General features: G+C 46.6%; 1 protein-coding gene across 2 annotated transcripts in view; it reads left to right on the top strand.

Annotated features, from left to right (window-relative positions):
* The window catches only part of RASGRP1 (RAS guanyl releasing protein 1), a 326,703-nt gene extending 314,821 nt beyond the window's left edge, over positions 1–11,882 (top strand). For both annotated transcript variants that reach the window (XM_069638555.1, XM_069638556.1), the window contains one exon: positions 2,793–11,882. In XM_069638555.1, the coding sequence (XP_069494656.1) occupies positions 2,793–2,933 (141 nt within the window). In that variant the 3' untranslated portion in view covers positions 2,934–11,882. The remainder of the gene's footprint in view (positions 1–2,792) is intronic.
* The last annotated feature ends 1,885 nt before the right edge of the window (positions 11,883–13,767 follow it).

Genomic DNA, 13,767 nt, shown 5'->3' with positions numbered 1-13,767 from the left:
CTTTTAAATAGCTTTTTGAAAAAACAATAATTTAGATATTAACCGTGTATATATAAAAATGTCTGCAATGCAAAAAAGCATAATATATAACACAGCATTATAGCCCAATGACACAGACAGTGACTTGTTTTAAATCATAGCAAAACCAACATTCATAAACAATGTACAAAACACACAATATTCACTCACTATTGCACAATCTCACAGTACACACAGTACATATTATCATCCAAATGTATTGATTCCTTCTAAATGACACCCAAAATGTTTCGATCCTTGTATTGACGCGGCACCTTCTTCAGGGCAATATAATGCTGCAGATGGTGAAAGCTCGGGTACTATAAATACATACTAAAAAGGAGCAATACGAAAATGGGAGGGATTTGTTAAGTAAATAAGTGGGCGCTTTACCTATTTTTAAGCACAGTTGCTTCTTACTAAGAGTCATTAAAGAAATGAACATTGAGGAAAGTGTCTTCCTAAAACCTCTATTATTGAGGGGCAAATTTGTCGAGAAAAGAAATTGCTCTCCATGGGCACTTGTGAACTTAATCATTTCTAAGCTGTTGTTAAATTGCATTTATTGGCCCTTGGATTGTACTGCATTGCATGGCTGGCATTCTGCCAGGCTGGCCACCCGGCGGTTGTTCCGTATCCTACTTTAACCTTCTTGCCCCTTGCCTACGTATGCCTTGGCACTCAGAAGAGAATTATTTACTGCAAAAAATAAGTCGACACCAAACAAACCAATCCAAAGTATGTATCTCTCTTTGTATTAATGTATTTATTGCATGCGTGGTTAATAATACACCTTACACACTTAAAACAATCAATTGAACGTTTTAAAATATATACATAGCAATTTAACACAGTGCACAACAAGAACTTATAATTATTAATATATAAATATTAATTAAAAACCATTTCATTTTTTAACATCTAGCAAATCATATCCTTGCATTGGTGGAGTATATGCAGAGGCCCTACATTGTAAGTTTCGATTAAATCAATTTCCAAAAATGACATTGCAAAAATCAGACTTATTTATCTGCTGTCCATACAGCGATTCCAAAAGGCCGCCTTGATCAGTTTCCTGGGGTATTACACACATTTACCAAAAGAAATGGATCCTAATATTTGAAATTGCAGGACAATCTGTGATCAAATATTTCCAAGTTTCTTTAATCTCCAAGTTCCTACACAGCCTAGAAAATCCTAGTTTTTGTTCAACCTTGGACCGAGGACCCACTATCTCCAAGATCTACAATAGATTAAACCTACATTTTCTAAATTAGAACATACAAAATGGATGATGGTCGATTTCCACTTATTAAAACAGTCTGGTTGAAGGCCACAATTTAAGTCCGTCCTCAGATTTCTGTGGGTAAGGATTTCAAGAAACCTGCACTCGCCCCCTCTAGATTTTAATTGGTATTCTGAAATGCAAAAGGATAAATTGTACTCCAAGGTTAGGTCATGTCACCAAGTCGCGAATGCACTTTAAAGTAAGACAATGAAAATTGAATTCCACTCGAACGTCAAATGGGAGTTCAAAAAGACGTAGTCTAAGTAAAGAGAATGGTTATGTTTCAGTTAACCCGTTTTCTCTACTCTCTGCAAACGTTGAAGCTGGTAACACAGTATATGCTACATTGGCATAATATATTATCCAATTGCTAGAACCGCCCCCTCCACCCCCACTATTGAATAGTCTTCCTTTGGAAGCAAAGACCGAGAACATCAAATCTAGCCTAGCCTAAAGAAGGCACGCCATTACCTCCCCGATTTGTGTTTTTATCCCTAATTTTGCCTTTTAGAATGTTCACCATTTAGGGTTCTGTAGTGTAGATCCTGAACAGCCTAGGAGCGGGTGGAACTATACTGCAGTTCTTTAATGTGGCGTTAGTAACCCATGCCACAGGCTACACCATGGGGTAACGGCCCAGCAGCCCGAGTTAACTGCCCGAGTGAAGCAAAGGAGAAAAGGGAGATTTGGGGGGCAGGAGGCTGGGGGAGTAAGATGGGTGGAGGGGCTGGATTAGGGTGCCGGAGGCAGGAGAAGAGGGAGCATGGCAGCGCTTGGTGCAGCGACCACTCAGGTTGCTCCGAACCCAGGTTTGCATTGGTAGATTCAGCCAGGGTTTAAAGCAACTTGATTGGCTACTGCACACGCAGAGGGTGCTAATGTAATTTAATAGATGTATATGCTGTGCACATATGAACTAATTCAGGTAGGGGAGGGACCCTCTTGTCAACTCATTACAATGTAATGAGCTCATCGGCACATTGTGGAGCACAAGGAAGTACAAGACACTGCAGATTAAGGTTGGGGGCAGCTGGCCCAGACAAGGATGTTGGTATGTGAAGCGAGTCCGTGGGGTGGGGACCTTGAACTGGTTCTCGTGTAGAGCTTCTGGATTTGGGTGCACGTAAGGAATTAGCATTATGAAGATATCCTGCTGTTGTGACTCGAAACATGGCCAGCCCACCTTAAGTAGAGAACCACCTTAAGGGAAGAAGAGGGAAGCCAAGGACAAGGGAGAGGCAGGAGGAAGTGGAGGGCCAAACTGGGCGTAACACCTCCTTGGCCCTATCCATCTAAAATGAAAAACCACCCCCACATCAGTTAGCAGCCGTAAATAGCTCTCACTGACCCAGCAGTGTGTGTGATGGTGCAGCCGTCCTCCAGACACGCTCCCTTTCCATGCCTCCCTACTCTGCCCATGCCCGCAACCCACCATGCCAGAATATGAACCAAATGCTAACCACGGTTTTGTTTTCATTCTCGACAGGAACGAGATGCCCTACGGACTCAGAACGAGGTCTTGAAGCTCCAGCTGCAGGAAGCGCAGAAGAGAATTGAGGTCCTTCAGACGGAGATAAAGAACCAGGCCCCGGACAGTGTAGATGTAGACTACAATGGCACCTTGTAGCCCAGGAGTCGAAGAGAATGACTAAGAACTTTCTTGGGACAGAAAAGCTGCATTGAAAGCACCTTCCTTGGGAGACCATGTGCCGTATTGAAGCTGCAAGCTCCTGGCGGCCACATACCACTATGGTGTTTCGGCCATCTTGGCAGTTTTTCCCATTCCTCAGCCTTTGGAGTGCCAGACGTGCTGTGTACTTACGCATTTCCGGGGTCTATGAAAATATTTTCAGAGCAGGAAATCTTCAAATACACGCACCATTTACAGTGGCCGCACTGCGAGGGACCAAGTCTGTGGCGGTGAATGGGGCAGCTGCTGTGTGGTGGTGGGGCGAGGTCTCTGGGCTGTACCAAATGGCTTTTAGAGGGTAGTGCTAGTCAAATGTGTAGCACGCCACCAATGGGACAATGCAGTCGCTGCTATTGAGACATGCCACAGTCAGGGCTAGTGCTGAGGCGAGAGAGGTTTCTGGAATAGCACATGACTGGGAAGGGGCAAGCAATGTGGTCAGTGGACCAGTCATGATGGAACAGGTGCAATGGGTGTTCGCTCTGTCCCCGCGCTGCTGCGCCAGCGGGTATTGATGGAACGTTACAGAGCGGTGCTCGTGCAACGGACGCTGCAAAGGAGAAGTGCTGCTATTATGAAGGGTCACTGCAAATGCAGTGTGCACTGCAACGGGCAGGGCTGATGCCTGTGATTACACAATGGAAGTGCCATGCAATGGATGTTGTGAATGGCGGCCGCTGGCATGATGGGGCAGTGCTGGTGCGATAGGCGTTAGGAAGTACCGGCGCAAGGTGTGCTTCGAAGGAGCAGTGCAATGCAGTGGGTGCTACAAAGGTGAAGAAGCGCTGGGGAAAGGGGGTGTTCGGAATGGACAGGGACGGGTAATGGGTGCTATGAGGGGCAGAGGCCAAAGCGGTTCGGAAGGGGCATGGCTGCAACAGGACATATCATGAAGGCGCGGTGTCGGTACAGGGTGTGTTATGCCAGGTGGTGCTGCCACAGTGGTCTTTGGAAGGGGAAGTGCTGAATCAAAGGGCGTGAGAAAGACGCTGTTGTAACATTGAACTACCCATGGATATCGGTCGGTGGCCCTGAAACGGTTAATTTCCAGACTTGTAAGGGCTCATTGTACTCTGCATGCTTGACTCTTCCACTTACACTCTACTACCCAGTGATAACTCCACCTTGGTTTATCGTCATAAAAAACTGAATTCTTAGAATGGCTATCTTTGCCTGTGACAAAGGTTCAAACAACGAAAGGAAGACCCTTGTTTCTTCTGCCATAAAGCATCGTTGTCCAACTTCAGGCCTCGAGAGCCGGAATCCTGATGGGGTTTTCAGGATATCCCTATTCATGAGAAAAAATGTGCATACATTTAGAGTCATTGTATGCAAATGTATCTTATGAATATTAATGAGGGGTATCCTGAAAACCTGGCATGGAGTTGGACAAACCTGCCATAAAGGTTCTTGCCCAGGGGTATAGTGTAGGGTGCCCACAATTCCAGATACACTGGCAGGAATCCCCATGGAATATGTGCCTGTTGACAGCAATAATATATTAAGATATTAAAATGCGGTTGACCGTATCTATAGCAAAAACGAAACAGAACTACTTCTTGGGCCTTAAATGATAGGCATTCTGGGGCTTACTCAACTCAATGGTGCTCCTCTCATCCTACTCTCTGGGGTAAATAGTTGAGTTGGCCCTGCTGGGATTAGCACCCGTAACCTGCATGTTATCTGCGCAACTGCGTTATCTTCTGCACTAGCCAGGTTGGGGCCTCTGGACATTTTGGAAGGGGCCAGGGTATGTTTTCTTTCAGCTTAGAGCCAGAAGGATGTAGTTACCTGACTGTCTCTGTAGTTCTCCAGTCCTGGTACCGTTCATAGATTCACATGCTTTGAAAGATTCCCCATCGTCGGGCTGGGAATCCTCTGTGTGAACGGAGGCCATAGCAGGGAAAACCAATCTTTATTATCCAACCTGACCACCTAATTTTAATCCTTCCCCTCTAGACTAAAGAAGGAGGAGTGGCCTCACGCTCTACCCAAAGGAGCATTCATCAGAACCTGTGATATACATGTACACAGCTATCGTTGAGAAGGCCCCAGGGCCATCTGTGACTTTATGAAAGATGCCAATGGTGGAGAATTGATAACAGGCGAATCCTTCTCCGGAATTGGATCTTTCATAAGTTCACATGCTTTGACTAAAATGCAGAGTCGAATCAGAGAAGGGAAGGCAGGAGATAACTCTGCCCTTCAGTCCACATGAATGCAGTAATGCCGAGTGAATGTTTGCGGTGTTAGTCAGCTTTGGCCCCTCAAACCCTCCCGCAGCAATAACCCCCCTCATGCGCTGCTGTGCCAAGAGGTATCCAAGAGAAACGTGTCCTTTGACGAGATGGAGAAGGCCTCCCACAATTTGCCGGTATCGGTGATGATATCCCCATATATATTGTCACCATACATATGGTCGCCTGGAAAAGGCTGTGGTGACTTCATATATGGTAACAATATATATGGGGTCAAGGGGAGCGGGGGTTTTGCGGGTGTCCCCCTCTCCCCTTGTGGTGGGGGGGGGAATTTGTGAGTTGCGGGGGTGCCCTCCGCATGCTCAAAGTGATAATATCCCGGCAAACCACAGCCATTTTGTGGTGACATTGTTGTCAGACGACATTTTTGCAGGGACATTATCACATGGAACCAATTTGCACTGGTTGGCAAAACTGGCAACACGTGGCGTTGAAGGTGCCCGGTCAAAGGTCTATCATGGGCTTCCCCCATTCTCTGATGACTGGGTCCATTTGAGGGTCATGCTGCTCGCGCTCATCTGGCACTAATGAGCCACTTCTAAGTGTGTCCTTAACAATGTTGGGGGACCCTGCAAGTGCTCAGCAAGGACCATTGCCAAAGTCCAAAGACCACACGTTTCCTTGCCTGGATGATTTGTCACAAGAACCCCCCCCCCACCCTTGTTTGTGGACATAATGCACGGGCACGGTGTCGTCCGTTTGTATCATCACATTGAAGCCCAATGGGGAGCCATATTGCTCGCTATACAGCATTTACATGCCGCTGCTAAGCTTTCATCCGAGCTTCGCTGTGTGCAGACTAAGCTGAGCTACCCACACAGACATGGCAGCATCTCTTGGCAACATTCCTAGAAGTCAGGGCCTGGCACAGCTGCCTTTAGCAGCAGTTGCCTTACGCTGTCCACCACTGTAAAGCCGAATGAAAAGCGCTGCTCAGGAAGGTGCACGCGCAGCTGGCTGTTGGCTGAGCCCCACTGCATGTGGATGCTCAGGAAGGTGCGCGCGCGTCTGGCTGTTGACTGAGCCCCACTGCATGTGGATGCTCAGGAAGGTGCACTCGCAGCTGGCTGTTGACTGAGCCCCACTGCATGTGGATACTCAGGAAGGTGCACGCGCAGCAAGGTGCACGCGCAGCTGGCTGTTGGCTGAGCCCCACTGCATGTGGATGGGTCTTATTGCGAGAATGCAAAGGGCAACAAGGCAAACACAGGAAGACATCGTCCCCTTGAAGTATTTGAACTTCCATGGAGAGCAATCGGCACATGTTCATGAAGCTGTGGGCTGTGCAGAGTCTGTTGGCAATCCTTTTGTTTTTCCAATAGGACCTCCAAGAGTAGGGCCTTCTGGAGGGTTCGAGAGCGGACCTTTGGAGGTTGAGGGAGAAGCCTGTGGTCCGTAGCATGACGATTGAGGGCTGGATCTTTTCTTTCTGATGTAAAGTCCCTTATTGGCTGCCCTGACCAACTGATCATCAGAGTGAGCATATACATGAGGGTCTGACACTGAAGATGGCCAGCCACTGTGGTGGGCACCTGATCAAGACCCCTGGCACATGCTTCAGCCTGGACAGGTGCAGCGAGAGTTGGTAGTGGATTCCTCTTACTATGAACTGCCCAAACTTCTGCGGGCTTCGTTATTGCAATTAAAGTAGGTGTTCTCCAGACCCCCTGTGGCTCGAATAAGCCTCTTCCAGATCCATGAATAACTTGCAGCAGAGTATTCGCCTTGTGAGATTTGTTGGGGTGCTACAGGTCTAAAATGGGTCTCCATTTCCTATTCTAACATAGCAGAATCCTGAAGACATTTGTAAGTGGAGAGCCTTCTCTATCGGCCCTTTGTGGTGTGGAAAAGGACCCACTTCAACAGAAGATGCAAATATTGATTAAAATGTCAGTGGGCAGTTGACATTTCTCAAGAATAAGAGCATATGACTTGGTCTATTGGTCTGACGTGATGCATTTCCATTATGAGAAATTGAGGGCTATCCTCCCTCCCGATCGGGTGCAGAAAATGGGGGGTGGATGGCCCATTAAGCCAAATGTCCTTGGTGGACTGTGACAGTAATTGATCAGATACTCTTTGCCCCTCCCGCCCCCCACAGGATAGTCAGTAGCAGTACTGCAGATGGAACGTTGGACAGGATAATGTCAAGGTGGAAGAGTGGCACTGGTAGGCATGAGAGCCCAAGCAGGTTCCTTCATCCATGCTTGCCCCTTGAGCATGTTACGATGGGCCTCGGGGTGAAAGCCATCATCTCCTATATCCACTGAAGTCTACGGCATGGTCAAAGGTACGCTCTCCTTTTACGGTGACGTAATCGGCCTAAGCTTTGTTTTTCAAGGGACAGGTGCTGGATGAACAGTGACATCCAGTGCCCCATTTCCTGTTGTACAAGACCATGATGGCCAAAGCATTAAACAACCTTATGGTGCAGAAAGCCATGGCCAACATCTGCATACCTATCTTCTCAAGCTCTTTACAGTTTGTCTGTCCAGGGAGGTCGAAAGCTGCAACACTGGGCTTACAAAACATCTGCGAGCAGCCAATGCGATTATGGATTCCAGGCTTGGCCCATTGTGGAGCGACTTCTACTGCAGTGTATGTGGGGGAAGATGGGCACCTTTAAGATCCAAGCAGGCCCCGGTCAGATGGTAACCAGAATTTCCATGGCTCGTGTCTTTCACTCTGGTTCTACTTTATGGATTACTTCTCTCCTGAAAGGCCTGCAAGTCACGTAAAATGGCGGCCATCCTCGTCATTTGATAGGCCATTATGTCATCGGGGGCCATGGCCCATAAAGGCAATTCTACCCAGCCCCTCCTGGGAGTGATGCAATCTTCCCAGTTATCGACCTCTTTCCCGAAAGCCGGGATTTCTCCCTCTTCTGCTTCCTCGTCCTCTTTCCACTCTTCTACAGGTCAGAGGACAGGTCCTTCATAGTCTTGGTACAATCCGCCATCCACGTCATCCTGCAGCGCTTTTCAGGAACTTCTTCTCCTTGGTCCTGTCAACCGCCGCATTTAAGGGTCCGCCCAATCTTGAGTCTGGCGTACACACGGCAGAAAAATGCCAATTTGCAGCATAATTACCATGGGCGGTATTACCGCACAGTAATTGTGCTGAATATTCCCCATTGGGTCCAACAGGGAATGGGGTCTAACAGTTGATGCCCAACACGTGATCCGGCGGTAATACCGCCAGACGGGTGGGCGCTAACTCTAATAAAGTTGGACGGTATCCCAGCCAGGATACCGCCCAACTCATGATCAGGTCCTAAATCGGCTTTACTTTGGGATTCAAACCTGTGGATTGCAGGCTGTCCTCACGCTAAAATTCCAAGTTTGACTCTTGTAGCGATTTCCCCGCCCCCCCTCCCCCTTTGCACATAGCAGTGTATTTTAAAAGGGACCTCTTAGTACTATACTCCCCGGTGTTAGCTTCACAAATTGTAGGTTTAATTCCAGGTGTAAAGTAGTCGGATATGCGAGGCAGCATGCGACAAACTTGGAGAAGAAAAATGTACTCTTAGACAAAGACAAATAAATTGTGTATAGTAGAGAAAGAAGACTTCGATGCACGGAACGCAAGGTATGGAGACTGCCTCCCGTCATTGGCCAAAATGAGAAAGGCCAAAACGAGGTGGATGGGCTCCATGTTTAAATGTGTTGCTGCTGCTACAGCATTTTATATCAGGAATTTCGAACTGACAGTAGGGGAGTATTCAAAGCATGTGAATCCATGAAACATCCATTGCCAGAGGACCAGGGTTTTTAAAAGTGACCGCCCACATAGTTGGTAGGGTCAATAGAAAAAAAAAAACATGTTTTACAAATATTATACATTTATAGCGACAGTGGAATGAGTTACCTGCTTGCCTGCGATATCCGTGTTTAATATGCAACCGCTGTTTCAATTCCCAGCAGTCAGCTCCTCCTTCATCCTTCCGCAGTCGCAAAAATGAGTACCCTTGAATGTCGGTGATAGGAGCTATAAAAATAGCGCTGAGAAGCAGCCTTAATGAAAACGTGATATGACTCCATGTAAACGAGCAGCGCAGTGACTTTTTCCTTAAACATACAATAATTAATGTACAATGCGGGTAGAATAAATGTGGTCATGTCGACATTTTATCGTTAGATTAGCATAGGTCAGTAAAATGCACACAAAGTAACTACTCAACAGCACCCGAGACCAACGCTTAACCTCGCAGTTTGCTTATGAGCCTGTGGTTCCTTGGTCACACAAATATTTGTATACAGTGTCATTAATATGAAAATGTTGATGAAAGATTATCATGAACCCTGTATTTAGGGTGACCAGACGTATTTGCACCTCCGTCCCGGGGTCCCGAGACTTTTTAAAGATTAAAAACCCTGTCCCTGGACTTGGGGATCGGGTGTATACCATCCCGATTTGTGTCCGGATATCATGATTTTTCCACCAGTTTGCCAAAAACCGGGATGGTATCCACCGATCCCCAAATCCCGGATGCGTTTTTCAAACTTATAATAGCTTCGGGAACCCGGGCGCTGCAACATGACATGGAACAAGCCACCCACATAGAAGTAGGACTACAGTTTCACCACTGAAGCTGTAGTCCTACTTCTATGTCTGTAGCCTGTCCCGGTTTTTTATTTTCGAAATCTGGTCACCCTACCTGTATTGCAACTCCTTCATCTGCTGTTATGTAAAAGATTAGCTATTTAAATGTGTTAACTTTTAGTTGTGCACTTTTCTGCATTTCCTATGCTGTCCTGGTAATTTCTTTCAAGGAAAAATCATATGGGGCACCATAATGTAATGATTACCATACGCCAAGGGTCTGAAACCTTTGTCTCACCAGATGTTTTGGACTAAAAGTCCCATCAGCATTAGCCGACCGTGAGGGATAATGGGAGTCAGTCGAAAAACATCTAACGAGCTGCAGGTTGCAGACCCCCTCACCCAGGCAGGTGGTGCATGCATCTTTTTGGTGAAACAAATCAGGGCAAAGTGGGATCAGAAAAAATAAATCCCCACCTCAGGAAAAAAAGCTGATCACCCTACCTTTCCTAATGCCAGATGCAAATGCCACTGTCTTCCTGGGAAAGGGAGGCGATGCAGTCCTGTCCTTGCGGGTGGGAGAGGACCCCACATATCGTTGGTCCCACCCCTAGTTCAAGGTCTCACTGTTACAACGCTTTTAGCCGGTCAAGAACTGATGCAGTTTCCACCTTGGGTCCACCTGCTCCACGGATATCACATGCAGAGCAGCAAAAGCACGGGGTGTGCTCCCATGCTAATAGTCTCTGCCCGCCCACCACCCGCCAGAAGTGTCAGATGGATGCTCCCACCACAGAAGCCTTCTCCCGCCAGTAGATCCAGTCACAAGCAGGCCGTCCATACCATCAGTTTATGCTTTGTGGGCCCTTGTGTGATCCACCGGAAAAGGGCTCAGGTCCTCTTACACAGAAACATCAACTCCAAAGGAGATTTTTAAGCAATTGGGCTCTCTGTTAAATAAAATCCCAGCCATCCCGCCCCACCATGAGTTTTCAAAGTACTATTGCTTTTCAACCTAAATAGCAGATGTGTTCAAAATGAACCGGGAAGAAAAGGCCATACAGCCCAGTAGCAATAAACGCAATTTGATCAGATAGCCCTACGGCCTCAAAAGTACTTGTGCATATTCAAAGTATTGCTGTGTATCACCGCCTGTACCGCTTGCCATGGGCCCATAAAATATAGCGACATAAATCAGTTTTCAAAAATTGAATAGCAGAGTTTGCTATTCAAAATATTTTTAATTAGCAAACATGTCTATTTGATTAGCAATGTTGTACTAATATTTTTAATGTCACAAGAAGTTATTTGTACCCATGACATAAAATGAACAACATTTATGTGTACCACTGAAGTAAGAAAATACTGAGACGAGTCTGTTAAATGTAAAGGTTTGCTGCATGAATGGGCACTGGTTTGGAATTATTTAAAGAAAGAGCACTTCTTGCCTAGCATGCCCACACAGGTCTTTCGCACTTTTAAGAGTAGAGGAGAGGATTACTGCTGCACACTCTCTCCATTAGCCCATTGAACTAGCAGTGAACAGAAAAAAAGAAGGTTGAGAGAGCCCTGAGAGAAATGCAGGGTGAGCTGTGCTTTCAAAGAACAGGGTAATTTAAATTGCTAGCTTTGCTAAATAAGTGTCAATTCAATTAGCAAACCTACAGAATTGCATAGCAAAATGCTATGCGACACTTCCTATGCCTATTTTATGCTTTACATAGGCCTTATTTTGTTACACCATGAAGCCAGTTTCTCCTGAAACCAGACTCTCAGTGCATGACTGTTCACAAATCTGACATTACTGGACTTTACTATGCCTGCTGTCCTGTAATAAAACCTGGGGTTTTTCCCCTGGATCTCTGCCCAAATGCCCGGATATGTACAGTCCTAGGTCTGCACCCCACTAGCCCGACCGCCCCCTATGCCTTGTACCCATGCTGACGTAATATGTAAGTAGTGTTTTATGTGCTAGGTCGCTGACCGAATACAAAATGTACAAAGTGTAAAAAGTTGTTTTTTTAAGTATACATGTGCAGGTCTGTGTTTGATATTTATATATTAAAATATGTATGACAAATACAAAGAGTGTGTCTTTTTAAGGTTATGGTGGAGAGAGAGACGGCAAAATGGCCAGATGCTAGAGGCCCACAAGAGGTTAGAAAATCACCTTGAGGAACTATAAAATGCGAATCATGGATCTGGACTAGGGGCGTGATGTATATGCATTATGCAGGCCTTTGGTAGAAGGGCCCTGGTGTGCTTGGGCATTGTCCCATTGAGACATCAATGTGAAAGCATACAATGAAATTCACCTCTGCAGGTGGTTGTCATGACCAGGTTGAACGCCCCACTGATTGCAACTACTTTTTTCTCAGTGAGATGTACTTGCAACCATAGTCATCGGGAGGATAGCTCAGGGCAACTCGCTCGCCTTGGAAGCAAGACAACCCGGAGCAACGCAGGTTCGATTCCTGGGTCTGCACTTGGAAACCTCTGGGTATTAAGTTGCGTTATAAATAACCTATCATATCATAGACGGCAGCTGTGTTCTCTCTGGGCTTCACTCTGTCTCCTACAATTAGAATACAACTGGGTCCAGTGGCTCGCGCGCACTACGTATGAAACACTTGTGTGTGTATAGGCGCGTTATAAATGCCATATCATATCATATTGTTGCTGCTGCACCCTATTTCAGACATCCCATGTAACAGAATGGAGCAAGAAGCACATTACACATACAATGTTCCACCTATGATTAAGAAATTCCAAAAGCCACATATGATTGGCCTGTACCCCTTAAATAACATGCACTGCAAAGTGTGTGTCAGCGGAGTTACCATTTCGAATGGATTGTGTCCTCCAACGTATTCCGCATCTTTGACATGTAACGTCCACAGCTGTGCACATTACATGTCAAAGATGTGGAATACGTTGGAGGAACATCCAGTCGAAAGAACGTTACCAGTTGGTAAGTAACTTGTTCTTCCCAATAAGAACATAGATTCATGACAGTGCAGGTAATTACAGTTGTAATTAAGTTATCAATAGTATAGACAGCAGAAAAGGTCATCTTTTCGGGAAGAGAGACAACCGTTTAACCCTGTCCTACACAAGTTATACGAGCAGCTGCCAAAATTCACGTGTGCACAGGTTTGCGTCCTCCTGCCTTCGCTGACTCTGACCTATCTTTCTGCAGACTTTGTGACATGAGATGTGCATGGCAGATGTTCAGAATATTTTGATACTTGTGTAAGGGACAGTGCCTCAGCTTGCCGTATCCTTCCTGTTTAGGGCCACCAGTTCAAGGGAGCGGGGCACAGTGCAAGCGCTTCACTTTGCGGTGGTTTGGGTGGTGGTTGTCAGACCGGCAGTCTTCCAGCATCCCTATGCGGCCTCCCGTGTTTCAGGTTCTTGGCTCCACTGGTTGACTGAAGAATGGCTCCAGACAAAATGCTACAGTGCTCACCCCTAGCTCACCTATCAGGGGACCTGCAATATGAAACTCTGGGCAGCTGTCCAATCATCGAGAGCCAACTCGAGTACAAGGTTTGGGGTGGCATTGGAGCTGCCTGCAGTGCACACAAAGGGGCTACTTCTCAGGAACTCGTCGGTGTCTGTAAACAGGGTGCAGTGATGAATCCGATGTCATCACTCTTTATCCCGGAGGTGGCATCTCCTCATGTGGCCAGGGGACGGCAGTCGCTCCCTGACCCCGGGGGTGGCTATATGAGGGAGGACCACATGGGGGGAGGCGTAGAAGACAGGAGTTAAAGAGTACCCCTTCTCTCCTGCAAGGACGAATTGAAATGTGTGCTCTTGAACTTCTCAACTCCTGTCAAGATCAGAAAGGACGAGTCGGTGGGCTGCTTGGTATATGGAAGCCTAGGGGGCTCTCCCTCCAATGAGATCCATAGAGGGGTAAAAAAAGGCAATCACCCTGAGAATCTACCTAGAGACAGTAGGACACC

Source organism: Ambystoma mexicanum, chromosome 14 (assembly GCF_040938575.1).
Source record: "Ambystoma mexicanum isolate Mex_15411 chromosome 14, UKY_AmexF1_1, whole genome shotgun sequence".
NCBI lineage: Eukaryota > Metazoa > Chordata > Amphibia > Caudata > Ambystomatidae > Ambystoma > Ambystoma mexicanum.
Note: the sequence above shows the minus strand (reverse complement) of the source record. Positions and strands in the feature narration are given on the sequence as shown.